This window comes from Arachis duranensis, chromosome 7, assembly GCF_000817695.3.
Source record: "Arachis duranensis cultivar V14167 chromosome 7, aradu.V14167.gnm2.J7QH, whole genome shotgun sequence".
Taxonomy (NCBI): domain Eukaryota; kingdom Viridiplantae; phylum Streptophyta; class Magnoliopsida; order Fabales; family Fabaceae; genus Arachis; species Arachis duranensis.
The window spans coordinates 968,401-986,334 of NC_029778.3; the positions used below are offsets into that span (position 1 = coordinate 968,401).

At 35.1% G+C, this 17,934-nt stretch overlaps 4 protein-coding genes across 13 annotated transcripts in view; 2 read left to right on the forward strand and 2 right to left on the reverse strand.

The window, feature by feature from the left end:
• The first annotated feature begins 328 nt into the window (after positions 1-328).
• On the forward strand, positions 329-2,524 carry LOC107496098 (pentatricopeptide repeat-containing protein At2g01390). The gene is made up of 2 exons (XM_016117296.3): positions 329-1,109; positions 1,286-2,524. Exons 1-2 carry the CDS (start codon positions 377-379, stop codon positions 2,275-2,277), a joined length of 1,725 nt encoding a protein of 574 aa, XP_015972782.1. The 5' UTR covers positions 329-376; the 3' UTR covers positions 2,278-2,524.
• Positions 2,525-2,892: 368 nt separating this feature from the next.
• LOC107496180 (glucan endo-1,3-beta-glucosidase 4) lies at positions 2,893-15,939 on the reverse strand. Of its 3 annotated transcripts, none has more exons than XM_052251967.1 (3): positions 15,826-15,939; positions 3,663-3,917; positions 2,893-3,195 (listed from the first exon to the last, which is right to left on the reverse strand). In XM_052251967.1, the coding sequence occupies exons 1-3, from the start codon at positions 15,890-15,892 to the stop codon at positions 3,161-3,163; spliced, it is 357 nt and encodes a 118-aa protein (XP_052107927.1). In that variant the 5' UTR covers positions 15,893-15,939; the 3' UTR covers positions 2,893-3,160. The 3 variants fall into 3 exon arrangements, with proteins under 3 accessions (XP_052107927.1, XP_020982652.1, XP_015972869.3); XM_021126993.2 differs by lacking the exon at positions 15,826-15,939 and adding an exon at positions 7,713-7,841; XM_016117383.3 differs by lacking the exon at positions 15,826-15,939 and adding an exon at positions 4,029-4,095.
• Positions 4,386-17,934, forward strand: part of LOC107496179 (pentatricopeptide repeat-containing protein At1g12620-like) — a 26,356-nt gene continuing 12,807 nt past the window's right edge. The window contains exons 1-4 of one of the 7 annotated variants that reach the window (XM_052251965.1): positions 4,400-5,167; positions 5,279-5,432; positions 13,545-14,287; positions 15,501-16,284. In XM_052251965.1, the coding sequence (XP_052107925.1) occupies positions 4,520-5,167; positions 5,279-5,432; positions 13,545-14,284 (1,542 nt within the window). In that variant the 5' untranslated portion in view covers positions 4,400-4,519 and the 3' untranslated portion in view covers positions 14,285-14,287; positions 15,501-16,284. Of the gene's footprint in view, positions 6,175-7,380; positions 7,715-12,592; positions 14,288-15,500; positions 16,297-17,934 lie in introns of those variants that run through there. The other 6 variants (XM_052251963.1, XM_052251962.1, XM_052251964.1 and 3 more) reach the window with 6 other exon arrangements.
• LOC107496054 (glucan endo-1,3-beta-glucosidase 4) overlaps positions 6,446-17,934 on the reverse strand; it is a 24,619-nt gene continuing 13,130 nt past the window's right edge. Inside the window, exon 3 of one of the 2 annotated variants that reach the window (XM_016117257.3) lies at positions 6,446-6,887. In XM_016117257.3, coding sequence (XP_015972743.2) covers positions 6,853-6,887 — 35 coding nt within the window. In that variant the 3' untranslated portion in view covers positions 6,446-6,852. Of the gene's footprint in view, positions 6,888-14,305; positions 15,008-17,934 lie in introns of those variants that run through there. The other variant, XM_052251966.1, reaches the window with a different exon arrangement.

A 17,934-nucleotide genomic window follows, 5' to 3' on the forward strand; every position in this document is an offset into this window, starting at 1 on the left:
TTAATTTTTATCTTTATATAAAACAACTTCTCATGAGTAGTAACCTTTTTATTTTTTGGTCAGATAATGAGTAGTAGGTTTTCTTTTTTTTTTTGTCATGGGCAAGACCTGAACAGACCCGACCCGGAATAACCCGCCCAATAAAATTCAAAACAATACAGCGTAGGCCTAAATATAGTGAATACTTTTTTTTGGGCTTGACCTTCTTTCCGGTGTTTGGTTAATAACTGGGCCTAGGCCCAAATTAAGTGAATATTTTCAAAGCCCACTGGGCCACGCTCTGCCCAGCTTCCTTTGTCTTGCTAGGCGTGGATGTGAGCACCGCCGGAAGAGCTGCCGTCGTTGGTCTGTTCCTCATCCACCGGAGACGTTATCGATGCTCAGAACATGGAAGCTCCGTGGATTTCTCATCAGAAAGTTCGCTCCTTCCGCCAATTATATTTACATGCACTCTCTTCACCAGCTTCAACAAAACAAGAAGGAGAAGGAGAAGAACAAGAACAAGAACACGAACAAGAAGGAAGAAGATTCTCACTGTGATCCGAAAGAGTACATGAGAAGCGTCATTGGAAACATATACAAGACCCTAAAGTATTCAACTTGGGATTCAGCTCAGAAAGAGCTCGAGAACCTTCCATTGCGATGGGACTCTTACACTGTAAACCAAGTCCTCAAATCCCACCCTCCAATGGAGAAAGCATGGTTGTTCTTCAACTGGGCTTCCAAACTCACATGCTTCAAGCATGATCAGTACACTTACACCACCATGATTGATATCTTCGGAGAAGCTGGTAGAATCTCTTCCATGAAGCAGGTTTTCAAGCAAATGCAAGACAATGATGTTAACATTGATTCTATTACCTACACTTGCATGATGCATTGGCTTTCGAATTCTGGGGACATTGATGCAGCCATGGAGTTGTGGAAGGAGATGAAGTCCAAGGATTGTTGTTACCCTACTGTTGTTTCTTACACTGCCTATATCAAGATTCTATTCGATCATGGTAGGGTTAAGGAGGCTACTTGTGTTTACAAGGAGATGATTGAATCTGGTTGTGCTCCTAATTGCTACACTTATACCATTCTAATGGAGTACCTTGTTGGCTCTGGTTAGTGTGTGTTTCTTTCTTGCCTTCCATGTGTTTGTTATGTTGCCTAAGAGGGTAATTCAAATGTTAGAGCGCTTTTCTTTTGCTTAATTCAATTCAATTGCTCTCACAAATTTGTTATTGCCTTCTGTTTTGTCAGTAATGGTTATTATTTTTTTGTGTGTTTTGTATTTTAGGAAAATGCAAAGATGCCCTTGAAATATTTGAAAAGATGCAGGAGGCTGGGGTGCAACCTGACAAAGCTGCATGCAATATTTTGATTGAGAGGTGTGCTAAAATTGGAGGGATTATGTTCATGACCCATATCCTGCGGTATATGAAAGAAAACCGCCTTGTTCTTCGTTACCCTGTTTTTGTCGAAGCATTGAAAGCTTTGAAAGTTGCTGGCGAAAGTGATGCGCTCATAAGGCAAGTCAATCCTCAATTTTATATTGATTCTAGCACCATTAGGAAGGATGATGACTGTTTCACAGTTGATGTAGATAAAGAGCTTCTATTTGTTCTCTTGAGAAAGAGAAATCTGGTTGCTATTGATCATTTACTTGCTGGAATGATGGATAAGAAAATACCTTTAGATCATAAGGGTATCTCATCCATTATAGAGGTAAATTGTTCCCATTGCAGACCTGAAGGTGCTTTGTTAGCATTCAAGTATAGCGTAAAAATGGGCATATACATGGAGAGACAAGGATATCTTTCCTTGATAGGCTTGTTGATCAGATCCAATATGTTTTCGCAGCTAGTTGAAGCCGTTGAGGAAATGTCTAGAGCCGGTCATTCTCTTGGAATCTACCTGGCTTCAATTTTGATCTATAGGCTGGGTTGCGCTAAGAAGCCTGCTTATGCTGTGACGATTTTCAACTTGTTACCTGATAACCATAAGTGCACTGCTACCTATACTGCTTTAATTAGCGCTTATTTTGCCTCTAGAAGAGTTAACAAGGCACTTGATATACACAAAAGTATGTGCGCAAAAGGGTTTCTGACTGTGTTAGGAACTTACAATGTACTGGTTGCTGGTTTGGAAAGAAACGGTAGAAATTCTGAAGCAGAATTTTATAGAAAAGCTAAGAAGAAGTGCCTTCATACTAATGCTGGTTCTGAGGAAAGGGTTTGCATAGAGGAAAAGATATGCAACCTTCTGTTTGCTGTGGATCTAGTTCATTAGAGATGCCAACACCTTGCAGGAAGTGCTTGTAAATTGTAATGTTAGAGCAAAAGAATGCATGAAACAAATTCAACCGTCAAGAGGGTGGACAAGATAGAAGATAGTTCAGTAGTTAGAGGTAGAGAGAGTTGTCCATTTTTATATTTTGTAAATTGTACTACTAATTTGATTTATGTTTTAATATGATACTTTTCTTTTTGAAAAGGTTAATAGAAACATGAAATATTGTGTATATAGTATTATCTAACGTTATGGAAATTCAATATATTTTATTAGCGATATTATAATGTTATAATTGTCAACATATAAATGTGGAAACAGGGAAAGAAAATGGAACACTCCCCCTTCAGGCCTTCACACTCCCATTTACTCTTATTGAGTTAGAACATCCTTACCATGTAACAATATTGTATATATTACTATTGAACCTTTATTAAACTAAATAAACCAATGAACCCACTAGTCTATTGTAATTAGGATAAAATATAATACCAGTGATATTTTAAGTCACTAACATCTATATTGTAGTAGCCAAAATATCAAAATAGTAGCACATTAATTCATTCGTTAAGAAAGAATTTAGAATGATATAGTACACATAGTATTCAGCAAGTTATCAAGCAGAACTTTCTCATACATCAATAATCAATGTGGAGGGGGAAAAATATCATTAATCTCTTTGAGATTGGACACTAATTTGCATAAGATTTAATGAATTTCTCAGTCTTAGACTGAGATTAAACTCAATTAATTAAGAAATAAAACAAGGCAAGAGCACAATGCTTGATGGGGATTACACAGCCTCAATGAAAAGAAAGGAAAAATAAAATCTAAGCTATAGATTCTGCTGCAGCTATTTTTTAGTCCTCAGTGACAGTTCCAATTAGGGAATGAAGTCAAAGTGGCAAGAATCATGACCTGAAATCAAAGGATATATATTATTGTGTTATCATCTACACAAATTTCTCAATGGAAGAACTTCTTATACTTTGTTCTGAAATAGTAGTTTATTTGAACAAAGTGGTACATGAAAAAACAGATATATCCAGAGACAAATTATCTCATGATTCATCGGTTATTTTAATATACCACTCTAATTAACAATGGAGGGAGTAACATTTACTATCTTGGATTGACTCCATGACTTGTTTGCCAAGTTAATTTGCCTTTTCCTCCTTTTGATGGCATACATGTTACATATAAATAAGCATTTAGTCAATTTTAATATTCCTAAACTTTTTACAATGTAACATGGCCTTCTATTCTTCTAGATCTGCTTTTGGACTCTGTGCCAATGTGAACATGCATATGTTCTACTAAAAAAGCATTATTATAATATTGTATAATGTATATTTTGTCTAGAATCAGTTTAATTTAGAACTTACTAGGATCTGCTTCTGTTGTAATGGCAGCACCTCTGAAGAAACAAGAACCACCTCTGTGCTTGAACTTCTGAAAGTAGCTGTTGAAGGCATAGGAAGCATGGTCTTTCAAAGTGCTTGGATAATAGCATGGTTGGTTCACCTGGATTTTGCTACAATCTGCACCTCCACTTCCACAAGCCCAATTCAGCGCCGCCTGCAACTCATCGTCGCTGCTTTGCGGATCAGCTATGCACCATTGCTCATATTCAGCAAACACTGCATCATGTGATCATAATACAATGCAATTTAGGTAAAAAAAAATGAACATTTATACACAAACATTGGTGGATATTTTAACAACACATGAACACTTATGTATATGATTACCCCTTTTTGGTGCAATCATGGATAGGAAAAGAATCAGAACCATTAACTTGGCCATAGGAATGTTCATATTCCATTGCAAGTGGACACTCTGCATCAAGCAGGATCAGATTTTATGTGGGATCCACCATAAGGGTGTGAAAATGTGAAGAAAAATTGACAAATTATGCTGTTTACACAGGTCACATTCAGATTTAGAAATTGAGATAAGAATCAAACTTCTAGAAACAATTTTTGTAAAATTAAGTGCTTATTGTTTCCCTAAACATGCTATAGCCATGTGTTTCACCAAGTGTTATTATATTTTTAGCTTTTCCTAATGTCAGATGCTCTTCCAACCCAAGGATTTACTTTAACTTTTCTCCCCACCATTATTTTTTGTTGTAAAACCCCTTTTCTTTTCTTGCCTCTTAGTGGTGAATAAACGAATAAAAATCTAGACATGTAAACGCAGTAGAAAATTTCTCTTATTCAGAATTCAGAGGGAATCAACAATGTTGTATGCAACAAGGTTTAGGGTTTCTGTTCGTCAAATCCCTAATTTTGTTGCACTATCCATTCTCCCTCCTTCCTGGACAAGCCTTCACTTTCATTCTGAGCCTCCATCCCTTGCTGAAGTTGACGATGCTGTTGATTCCTTTACTCGCATGCTCTCTATGCGTCGTACTCCTCCCATCAACCAATTTAACAAGATTTTGGGATCCCTTGCCAAGATGAAGCATTTCCACGCCGCCGTTTCCCTTTTTCAGCAATTGCAAGCCAGGGGAATCGCTCCCGACTTTTTTACTTTGAACATCTTAATCAATTGTTGTTGCGGCATGGGTCGTATGACGCTTGCTTTCTCTGTATTGGCCAAGATTTTCAGGATGGGTTTTCAGTCTAATACCATAACGTTCACAACAATCCTGAAAGGCCTCTGTCTCTGTGGTAATGTTGAAAAAGCACTGCACTTCCATGACATAGTGCGGGCTCATGGATTTCAGTTTGATCAAGTCACCTATGGGACCTTGGTTAATGGACTCTGTAAGACCGGACACACAGCAGCTGCTATTCAAGTGTTGAGAAAGATCCCACAGTATGGGATTGTTCCTAATGTTGTCATGTACAGCGCAATTATTGATAGCCTCTGCAAGGATACACTTGTAAGTGAGGCTTTTCTTTTATACTCTGAAATGCTTGCTATGGGAATTTCTCCCAATGTTATCACTTACACAACTCTGATTTATGGATTGTGCCTTGCGGGTCAACTTAAGGAAGCCATTCATATATTAAATCATATGATGCTCAAAAACATTCCTCCAGATGTTCAGACCTATAATACTTTGATCGATGGGCTATGCAAGGAAGGAAAGATCAAAGATGCTAAGAACGTGCTGGCTGTGATGACAAAACATGGTGTGAAACCAAGTGTGGTTACTTATAACAGCTTAATGGATGGGCATTGTTTGGTTAATCAGGTAAATAAGGCAAAATATGTATTCAACACAATGGCCCAAAGTAGTGTGTCTCCTAATGTTTATAGTTACAATATCATGATTAATGGCTTGTGCAAAAGTAAAATGGTCAATGATGCCTTGAATCTCCTTGAAGAGATGCGTTGCAAGAACTTGGTTCCCAACATGATTACTTACAATACTCTAATTGATGGCTTGGGAAAATCAAGGAGAATCCTTTGTGCAGCGGAGCTTCTTGAAAAGATGCATGATAGAGGTCAACATGCTGATATATTCACTTACAATTCCTTGCTGGATGCTTTGTTCAGTATGAAACAACATGACAACGCACTTATGTTATTCAATCAAATGAAAGAGAGTGGCATTGATCCAGATATATATACATACAGCATACTTATAGATGGCCTGTGCAGAAGTGGAAGACTTATAAATGCAAAAGAGATATTTCAAGATCTTTCCATTAAAGGCCATCGTCCAGATGTGAAGACATACACCATTATGATCAAAGGGCTTTGCAAAGAGGGCCTGCTTCATGAAGCATTGGCTTTCTTGTCGAAAATGGAAGACAATGGTTGCTTACCGGATGCTCTGACTTGTGAAATAATCATTCGTGCTCTGTTTGAAAAAGGTGAAAATGATAACGCGGAGAAACTTCTTCGTGAAATGATATCTAAAGGCCTATTGCAAGGATAAAAGTAAGTGGGATTCTTCTTGTTAGACATCACAAAATGCCATTTGTATCTCTTTCTTTTTAACTTGTGTTTTGTTACCATCTTCCCGATCATCTTTCCATTCCATATTAATGCTTTTAAATATTCACATGATTGTGATTCTTTATTCTGCTTTACCCGCACCTAAGTGTTTTCTTTGGCGTTGCTTGTTTTAGGGCATTTTCGATGACTAGATGGCTGTTATATGTGGCTTGTCGGATCTATCATTGTTTCCTTTTTTGTTTTTGTAATTATATATGTGCATTGATGTTAATTTATTCCTAAGCTGAAATGGTTCTGATTTTCATCATTCAAAGGGAATCCTTGTTAGTTGTGAAGCTTCCCTGCACTCTTATTGTTTTTCAATCTTTTCATTTCCCCTATATTTCAAGTAAACTCCCATGCAGCAGCATACTGGCTATGAAATCTCAAATGTTATTTTGCAGCATATCATTAAGCTCTTTGAGATTGGACACTAATCTGCATAAGATTTAATAACATTCTCAGTCTTAGACTGAGATTAAACTCAATTAATTAAAAATAGAGGCAAGAGCACAATGCTTGATGGGGGATTACACAGCCTCAATACAAAGAAAGGAAAAAATAAAATCTAAGCTGTAGATTCTGCTGCAGCTATTTTTGAGTCTTCAGTGACAGTTCCAATTAGGGAATGAAGTCAAAGTGGCAAGAACCATGACCTGCAATCAAAGGATATATATTATTGTGTTGTCATCTACCCAAATTTCTCAATAGAAGGACTCCTTATGCTTTGTTCTGAAATAGTAGTTTATTTGAACAAAGTGGTACATGAAAAAACCACTATATCTAGAGACAAATTGTTTCGTGATTCATCAGTTATTTTAATATACCACTTCAACTAACAATGGAGGGAGTAACAGTTACTAGCTTGGATTGATTCCTTACTTGTTTGCCAAGTTAATTTGCCTTTTCCTCCTTTTGATGGCATACATGTTATATATAACTAAGCATTTAGTCAATTTTAATATTCCTAAACTTTTTACAATGTCACATGGCCTTCTATTCTTCTAGATCTGCTTTTGCACTCTGTGCCAATGTGAACATGCATATGTTCTACTTAAAAAGCATTATTATAATATTGTATAATGTATATGTTATCTAGAATCAGTTTAATTTAGAACTTACTAAGATCTGCTTCTGTTGTAATGGCAGAACCTCGGAAGAAACAAGAACCACCTCTGTGCTTGAACTTCTGAAAGTAGCTGTTGAAGGCATAGGAAGCATGGTCTTTCAAAGTGTTTTGATAATAGCATGGTTGGTTCACTTGGATTTTGCTACAATCTGCACCTCCACTTCCACAAGCCCAATTCAGCGCCGCCTGCAACTCATCGTCGCTGCTTTCCGGATCGGCTATGCACCATTGCCCATATTCAACAAACACTGCATCATGTGATCATAATATAATGCAATTAGGTGAAAAAATGAACATTTATACACAAACATTGGTGGATATTTTAACAACACATGAGCACTTATGTATTTACCCCTTTTTGGTGCAATCATGGATAGGAAAAGAATCAGAGCCATTAACTTAGCCATTAATGTTTCCATTTTGGAGGAGACACAGGCCTAGCTGATAAGAACTCTGAATAGTGAATAGGATAGCCAAGAAACTAGAAATTTAGTTGCATATATATTATATAATGAAGTTAATGGAAAATGGAAGTTATGGTCATGTGTTGTGTGCTTCTAACGGCTAAGAAGGAATGTTCATATTCCATTACAAGTGGACACTCTGCACCAAGCAGGATCAGATTTTATGTGGGACTCACCATCAGGGTGTGAAAATGTGATGAAAAATTACATGAAAAGGATCATGTGGTCAAATTATCAGTGACAAATTATGCTGCTTACACAGGTCACATTCAGATTTAGAAATGATTTGCCACAAAAATAATTAAAAGATGTTAAGCTAAGAATCAAACTTCTAGAAACAATTTTTGTAAAATTAAGTGCTTATTGTTTCCCTAAAATAATATATTCCCAAACATGCTATAGCCATGTGCTTCATCAACAGGCAAAGAAAGCATTATTATATTCTTAGCTCTTTCTAATGTCAGATGCTCTTCCAACTCAACAAGGATTTACTAATATAAAAGCAATTTTGTAAATGTTACATGCCCTAATACAATGTAGAAAAATAGTAGCTGTAAACGAGCAACAATGAGATCATGAGCAAATAATGGAGTTGTTAATTTGTTGTACAACTAGTTTTCTTTTCTTTATTACTTTTTCTGAGAGACCATAGTTATTTTTTGAGCAATATCCATCCGGTTGCCAAACATTTTTTTATTTATTCCCTTTTTGTAGTTTTTTTTTTAATAAATTTACATGAGATCTTTTTTTAACAATAAGTGATTTGTTTTATTGACTAGTATACTTCTTCAGTCTAAAAGATCAGTGATGATAGCGTTATCCCAAATGGCACAGAGTTCCTTTATCATGATTTTTCTGTGGAAGCTAATATTATGTCATCAAATGCATATTGTTGAAGTTCTTTTTAACTTTAACAAGGAAATGGCTTTTGCAGGCTTGTTTGCAAGGGATCCTAATATTTTGAGCATATACTTATGCAAGTACCATATATATTTCAACGCAATCCGTAGCTGATGATTGTTTTCAGCAACTAAATGTCTGCTGAGAAGCTCTTTGGAAGTATGTTCTATTACTCCAATATTTTTCATCTTGAGGTCGTTGTTAACATGTCCTTTTTCTTTCTGTATTTTTTAATTATTCTTTTCTTTTGTAAATGAATATTACTTAGTTATTTTATTTTTTGAAAGTAGAGCTCAACACATGAAGTGGAGCGTAGTCAACACGGAATAAAATAAAAAGCAAAACAGCAATCAAGCAGTAAATTATGTCCCCATGTCATCTCCGGCATTGCCATCAACAACCAAAGGGGTTCGCACCTAGCCACTCCATGTAACTCAGAGAGAACATGCGGATAATCTCCTCCACTCCTTTTCCTTTATTCTGAAACAGTCTTCTATTCCTTTCCAACCACAAATTCCAAATAATCGCGCAAAAGCTCACCATCCAAACCTTACATTCCGCCTTTCTATCTGAATTCTCAGTCCAACTTAGGAAATGCTCCTTCAACGTACCCGAACAAGACCATGTTCTACCAACATATGATAACCATGCACACCAAACCTGCCAAGAGAAACTACAGCCTAGAAACAAGTGGTGACCAGACTCAACACAGTTATTACATAATACACATAAAGTATCTTGTTAGTTAATAACCCCAAGCCGACTCAGTCTCTCCTTCGTACTGATTCTGCCAATCAAGGCAAACCAAACAAACACCTCCACTCTTGGTGGAACAAGTCCTTTCCAGATAGTACTAGTAAAGCTATAGCTTGTGATATCCTCCGGGGCCATTTCCGCCTGTATTACCTGCATAAATGAGTTAGTTAAAAAAACATCTTGTTTATCATATTTTCACACAACTCTATCCTGTCTGTCATATGCAAGTCTAACCAGCCTTAACGTATCAAGTAGCTGGTTCACTAGATCCAACTCCCATTGGAACAGTTGTCGTCTCCACTGGAAGTTCCATATCCACTCTAAACCATCCCAAAACCCACAATTCCTTATCACTGATCCTATTTGGTTTGAAACAGAGTAGAGTTTAGGAAAACGATATTTCAATAAACCTCCAAGGAGCCAGACATCCTCCCAGAAGCGAGTAGCTCGTCCGTCTCCGATCTCCATAGACAACCCATTGATCATCTTCTGCCTTAGTACTTGATTCGTGAATTGTAACTGACAAATATCCCTCTACGGACCCCACACGGGTAATTCTTGGGTGGACAAAGGCACAGCTGGATTCAAATTATTACGGGAACAAACTACCTTCTTCCATAACGGACATTCCTCCTACTTAGTTATTTTCTTGCGTTCTCTGGCGGACTATTTAGGTTCTAGTGTTCCTACTTTGAAAGAGCTCTCCAGTCTAAAAACAAATGGTCTACGTCCACCAACAAAGGCAACAACAATGAATTTTGCAATGAAATATGAAGAGGATATAAGATAAGTGACACTTAAAAAGAGGGACAACTTGGACAACCACATTAGCCGAGTCGAATTTCCAATTGAGATACAAAGTGGTAAATAGCATCACTTCACCCAAACCCAAATCCCAAATACATTATAATATGTCTACACACTATCCTCACAAGTCATAAATAAGGAAGAGAAACTTAAACAAACTTAATATTCTCACAATTGAATGTGTTGAATCAGAGAGCAAAGTGATTTGCTTCTGCTGGGATTTTGCATGGTTGTGTTTGGTGCTTTAAGAGTTATGGTTATGGGCTTAACAGCAACATAATCATTTCATCCCACTGGTGGCTAAATAAAAGCTACTTTGGGTGGATTGTGAGTAGCATTGCAAAAATACACACCCTTGTGATTATTTTCTCATTCACATTCTGCTGATTGTCTTTTCAGGTCACAATACCATTAGGAATTTGCCAAAAGTGTCCTGTTTCGGTGTCCTTGATAGCTCGGCATGGTAATGATTGCTTTCTACTGGACACACTACAGACCATGTATTCTACACTCCAAGAGCAGGTTGATATTGCTGCCAAAAGTAAATCACCAAGAAATGTGGTCACTAAGGAAGAAGCTGCTGAAATTGTGAAAGAAAAGGTATTTCTGCAACTGTGTTAGATAAATTCTGCTTTAATTGTGCAACATGGCCTGCACATTTTGTGACATCTATAAATAATCCAAGAAACATGAAGGTTTTGAACCTACTTATTTCTTGTTATAGTATTCATACAACATCGTGTTAGCTAGTATTGTTCAAGTTCTACATCACTAGTATTGTTCAAGTTCTACATGTACTACAAGTGATGTGAGATTGTGAGGTATAGTGCTCATGACTAAAGCTCAATATTTTGATTTTGGGAACATTGCTCTTTCAATCTATCTATCTATTTATCTATTCTTAATATATACAAGTAAATGGATAAATTTACCCATATTATTTTTAAGACTTTTTTCTCATCATATTAATGTCATGTCAACAATATCGTTTATTTAGCAAAACTTTAGAATTAATCACTCAATCTTTTTCAAATAAACTATTATTTCCAAATCAGCAAAACAAATAAAATAAAATATACAAGTAATAGAAATATATGCAAATTAGGGTACAAAATTCTTATATTTATTATATCTTATCGTTATAAATAATACAATAAATTTTTATAACCCCAATAATTAATTTTTTAATTTCTATAAATAACTCATTAAATGTAATAAACATCTATATTATAAATGTCATAATAATATTATTAATCATAATAAATTTTACGTTACAAATATTCAAATTCCATACTATCTAAACTACTTATATAGATCTCTTATCACTATTCTTTCAACTATCATCAAATTTACCACAAAAAATTTATTTTCGAACTACACAACATCTCAAACTTACTCAATAGAGCATTATTCTTTGGACAACATAACTAAACAAACAGACAATTGGTTTATCAAAGTTCGCGTGATTAGTCTATGAAAAACATTAACACCCACAAACAAAAAGGAGCTTTTTTTTCTTAGAAATGATTATATTAGATGAAAAGATACAAAAACAAACATATTTATTATATTTTTAAATTGAATTTACAAAAAAATACTTTAATTATTTTTGTTTTATATAATTTTTATATTATTTTATAATACTTTATATATAATTGTATTTTAATATCGTTAAAATTATATTTCTTTCAATATGCTATTTATTGTTTTTTTAATAACTTTAAAAAAAATTAATGTAATCAATTTTTTTAATTAATTATTAACTATGATTTACTAACACTGTATGGGAATACCTCTTCATGTAATTGTGAAGAAAAATATGATTAACAAATTCAAACATTTGTTACAAGAAAGAAAAGTCTATAAAAAATTTGAAAATAAAAGATGCAAATGATTTGTATAGACTAATTAAAGTTACAATGAAAGTAAACTTTTTATTTACAACGGTTGTAAAAGAAATTAAAGATTCAGTTTTGAACATTCTCTAACACTATTTTAAATTGTTATCACTTAAGACATTTTTTAAGTCAAAGAAAAATATTAACAGATAATTTCACTTTATATTATTTTAATTATTCTTATCAAAAATAATTTATTCAAAAAAAAATTTACAGAATTTTTTTAATGTAGATATCATTAAAAACTACATGCACATCAAGACTAAGTCCATCAATTAAAATAAATACAAAAATCAAACCATCAAATTAAAATGTCACTTTATACAATTTTAACATCTAAATCTTTATATTACAAATTAATTTAAATAAAACATTTTTTAAATTTAACTTCAACACGTAAAAGTAGTAGCAAATTTCTCTTATTCAGAATTCAGAAGGAATCAACAATGTTGTATGCAACAAGGTTTATGGTTTCTGTTCGTCAAATCCCTAATTTTGTTCCACTCTCCACTCTCCCTCCTTCCTGGACAAGCCTTTACTTTCATTCTGAGCCTCCATCCCTTGCTGAAGTTGACGATGCTGTTGATTCCTTCACTCGCTTGCTCTCTATGCGTCGTACTCCTCCCATCATCCAATTTAACAAGATTTTGGGATCCCTTGCCAAGACGAAGCATTTCCACGCCGCCGTTTCCCTTTTTCAGCAATTGCAAGCCAAGGGAATCGCTCCCGACTTTTTTACTTTGAACATCTTAATCAATTGTTGTTGCGACATGGGTCGTATGACGCTTGCTTTCTCTGTATTGGCCAAGATTTTCAGAATGGGTTTTCAGTCTAATACCATAACGTTGACAACAATCCTGAAAGGTCTCTGTCTCTGTGGTAATGTTGAAAAAGCACTGCATTTCCATGACATAGTGCGGGATCATGGATTTCAGCTTAATCAAGTCACCTATGGGACCTTGGTTAATGGACTCTGTAAGGCCGGACACACAGCAGCTGCTATTCAAGTGTTGAGAAAGATCCCACAGTATGGGATTGTTCCTAATGTTGTCATGTACAGCGCAATTATTGATAGCCTCTGCAAGGATACACTTGTAAGTGAGGCTTTTCATTTATACTCTGAAATGCTTGCTATGGGAATTTCTCCCAATGTTATCACTTACAGGACTCTGATTTATGGATTGTGCCTCGTGGGTCAATTTAAGGCAGCCATTCATATACTAAATCATATGATGCTCAAAAACATTACTCCAGGTGTTCGGACCTATAGTATTTTGATCGATGGGCTATGCAAGGAAGGAAAGATCAAAGATGCTAACAACGTGTTGGCTGTGATGACAAAACATGGTGTGAAACCAGATGTGGTTACTTATAACAGCTTAATGGATGGGCATTGTTTGGTTAATCAGGTAAATAAGGCAAAATATGTATTCAACACAATGGCCCAAAGTAGTGTGTCTCCTAATGTTTGTAGTTACAATATCATGATTAATGGCTTGTGCAAAAGTAAAATGGTCAATGATGCCTTGAATCTCTTTGAAGAGATGCGTTGCAAGAACTTGGTTCCCGACATATTTACTTACAGTACTTTAATTGATGGCTTGGGAAAATCAAGGAGAATCCTTTGTGCTGTGGAGCTTCTTGAAAAGATGCATGATAGAGGTCAACATGCTGGTATATTCACTTACAATTCCTTGCTGCATGCTTTGTTCAGTATGAAACAACATGACAACGCACTTATGTTATTCAATCAAATGAAAGAGAGTGGCATTGATCCAGATATATGTACATACAACATACTTATAGATGGCCTGTGCAAAAGTGGAAGACTTAAAAATGCAAAAGAGATATTTCAAGATCTTTCCATTAAAGGCTATCGTCCAGATGTGAAGACATACACCATTATGATCAATGGGCTTTGCAAAGAGGGCCTGCTTCATGAAGCATTGGCTTTCTTGTCAAAAATGGAACACAATGGTTGCTTACCGAATGCTGTGACTTATGAAATAATCATTGGTGCTCTGTTTGAAAAAGGTGAAAATGATAACGCAGAGAAACTTCTTCGTGAAATGATATCTAGAGGCCTATTGCAAGGATAAAAAGTAAGTGAGATTCTTCTTGTTAGACATCATAAATTCCGTTTGTATCTCTTTCTTTTTAACTTGTGTTTTGTTACCATCTTCCCGATCATGTTTCCATTCCATATTAATGCTTTTAAATATTCACATGATTGTGATTCTTTATTCTGCTTTACCCGCACCTAAGTGTTTTCTTTGCCGTTGCTTGTTTTTGGGCATTTTCGGTGACTAGATGGCTGTTATATGTGGCTTGTCGGATCTATCATTGTTTCCCTTTTTTTTTTTTGTAATTATATATGTGCATTGATGTTGATTTATTCCTAAACTGAAATGGTTCTGATTTTCATCTTTCAAAGGGAATCCTTGTTAGTTGTGAAGCTTCCCTGAACTCTTATTGTCTTTCAATCTTTTCATTTCCCCCGTATTTAAAGTAAACTCCCATGCAGCTGCATACTGGCTATGAAATCTCAAATGTTATTTTGCAACATATCATTAAGCTCTTTCATATTGGACACTAATCTGCATAAGATTTAATAACTTTCTCAGTCTTAGACTGAGATTAAACTCAATTAATTAAGAATAGAGGCAAGAGCACAATTCTTGATGGGGATTACAATTTACACAGCCTCAATAAAAAGAAAGGAAAATAATAAAATCTAAGCTGTAGATTCTGCTGCAGCTATTTTTGAGTCTTCAGTGACAGTTCCAATTAGGGAATCAAGTCAAAGTGGCGAGAACCATGACCTGCAATCAAAGGATATATATTATTGTGTTATCGTCTACACAAATTTCTCAATAGAAGGACTCGTTATACTTTGTTCTGAAATAGTAGTTTATTTTGAACAAAGTGGTACGTGAAAAAACCGATATATCTAGAAACAAATTGTTTCGTGATTCATCAGTTATTTTAATATACCACTTTAATTAACAATGGAGGGAGTAACAGTTACTAGCTTGGATTGATTCCTTGACTTGTTTGCCAAGTTAATTTGCCTTGTCCTCCTTTTGATGGCATACATGTCATATATAACTAGGCATTTTATCAATTTTAATATTCCTAAACTTTTTACAATGTCACATGGCCTTCTATTCTTCTAGATCTGCTTTTGCACTCTGCCAATGTGAACATGCATATGTTCTACTAAAAAAGCATTATTATAATATTGTATAATGTATATGTTATCTAGAATCAGTTTAATTTAGAACTTACTAGGATCTGCTTCTGTTGTAATGGCAGCACCTCTGAAGAAACAAGAACCACCTCTGTGCTTGAACTTCTGAAAATAGCTGTTGAAGGCATACGAAGCATGGTCTTTCAAAGTGTTTGGATAATAGCTTGGTTGGTTCCCTTGGATTTTGCTACAATCTGCACCTTCACTTCCACAAGCCCAATTCAGCGCTGCCTGCAACTCATCGTCGCTGCTTTGCGGATCAGCTATGCACCATTGCTCATATTCAGTAAACACTGCATCATGTGATCATAATATAATGCAATTAGGTAAAAAAAAATGAACATTTGTACACAAACATTGGTCGATATTTTAACAAATGTATATGATTACCCCTTTTTGGTGCAATCATGGATAGGAAAAGAATCAGAACCATTAACTTGGCCATTAGTGTTTCCATTTTGTAGGAGACAGAGGCCTAGCTGATAAGAACCCTGAATAGTGAATAGGATTGCCAAGAAGCTAGAAATTCAGTTGCATATATATTATATAGTGAAGTTAATTGGAAATGGAAGTTATGGGCATGTGTTGTGTGCTTCTAACGGCTAAGAAGGAATGTTCATATTCCATTTCAAGTGGACACTCTGCACCAAGCAGGATCAGATTTTATGTGGGCCCCACCATAAGGGTGTGAAAATGTGATGAAAAAGGATCATGTGGTTAAATTATCAGTGACAAATTATGCTGCTTACACAGGTCACATTCAGGTTTAGAAATGAACTGCCACAAAAAAATAATTAAAAGATGTTAAGCTAAGAATCAAACTTCTAGAAACAATTTTTGTAAAATTAAGTGCTTATTGTTTCCCTAAACATGCTATAGCCATGTGCTTCACCAACAGGCAAAGAAAGTGTTATTATATTTTTAGTTTTTCCTAATGTCAGATGCTCTTCCAACTCAACAAGGATTTACTAATATAAAAGCAATCTTTTAGATGTTACATGCCCTAATACAATGTTTGTAGAAAAATAGTAGCTGTAAACCAGCAACAATGAGATCATGAGCAAATAAATGGAGTTGTTAACTAGTTCGACAACTAGTTTTCTTTTCTTTATTACTTTTCCTGAGAGGCCATAGTTATTTTGGGAGCAACATCTATCCGGTTGCCAAACATTTTTCTATTTATTCCTTTTTTGTAGTTTTTTTTTTTTTTGAATAAATTTACATGAGGTCTTTTTTCGCTTACGTTGTTGAACAAACAATAAGTTATCTAAGAATAAATAAATCGAGCCACTTTACAACATAAAAATCCTCTTGGAGGAAGTAAAATACATAACCAGATTAACCAAACTCGACTACAAGTATATATATATATACTTCAACAATAAACAAAACATATGGGGCAGTCTCTCATGTTGGAAGCATACCTGTTTCAAAAAGCCTGTACATTATTGGTTTGCATGATTTGTTTTGTGATTTGTTTTATTGACTAGTATACTTCTTCATTCTAAAAGATCAGTGATGATAGCGTTATCCCAAATGGCACACAGTTCCTTTATCATGATTTTTCTATGGAAGCTAATATTATGTCATCAAATGCATATTGTTGAAGTTCTTTTTAACTTTAACATTGAAATGGCTTTTGCTGGCTGGTTTGCAAGGGATCCTAATATTTTGGGCATATACTTATGCAAGTACCATATATATTTCAACGCAATCCGTAGCTGATGATTGTTTTCAGCAACTAAATGTCTGCTGAGAAGCTTTTTGGAAGTATGTTCTATGTCTCCATTATTTTTCATCTTGAGGTCATTGTTAACAATTGTGATCCTACCATAGGACACTTGCTCCATATTACACAAATTAAACCTAACTCTGATACCACTCTGTCACGACCCAAAATGAGTCATGACTGGCGCTCAGGAAAATAATCCTATAGCAAGCCTAATATTGTCAAATATAAGTTCAATAAGCAAGTACAAATATTTTACAAGTTCTAAAATAAATAGTTATATATTTTTAACAAAAAAATTAAAATAACTAAGAATGGTTGGTCCTGCCTGTGACATATGGAGCATATACTTCTAGGAATTCGACAAAGAATAGGTACTCATTGCAGACCGTTACTCTTGAATAGAAAGTCTCACATAGTCAAATATTTGTTCTCGAAAAATATTTTTAAAAAAACGGGGTGAGTTTTGCAACTCAGTGACCAGACAATACATCTATAATCAACATGAGACTATACAAACATTATCATTAAAGTAATTTTAATTAGAAAGTAACAGTTGATAATAATAATAATAAGTGAATCAATAAGGGAGTTCTCATACAGAAATCAAATCAAAAGTCAACACTTGGGCGGCTCCACCTCTATGGGTAGCCCTTTCCTCTTGTGTGTCCTAACAGAATAACAGATCTAACGTGTGGCCTACACGTTAGGCTAGCAACACCCCTGCTAGCTGGAGTCTGAGTTAGATGCATCTAAGTTAACGTCATAAC

What these genes read in the sequence shown, in the direction of transcription:
- LOC107496098 (XM_016117296.3), top strand. Translation starts at nt 377, where the DNA reads ATGCTCAGAACATGGAAGCTCCGTGGATTTCTCATCAGAAAGTTCGCT. An exon ending in GGAGTACCTTGTTGGCTCTG is followed by an intron (nt 1,110 to 1,285) that starts GTTAGTGTGTGT and finishes TTTGTATTTTAG; the next exon opens with GAAAATGCAAAGATGCCCTT.
- LOC107496180 (XM_052251967.1), bottom strand. Translation starts at nt 15,892, where the DNA reads ATGGAAACACTAATGGCCAAGTTAATGGTTCTGATTCTTTTCCTATCC. An exon ending in CATGATTGCACCAAAAAGGG is followed by an intron (nt 3,918 to 15,825) that starts GTAATCATATAC and finishes CACATGATGCAG; the next exon opens with TGTTTGCTGAATATGAGCAA. An exon ending in TACAACAGAAGCAGATCCTA is followed by an intron (nt 3,196 to 3,662) that starts GTAAGTTCTAAA and finishes CTTTGATTTCAG; the next exon opens with GTCATGATTCTTGCCACTTT.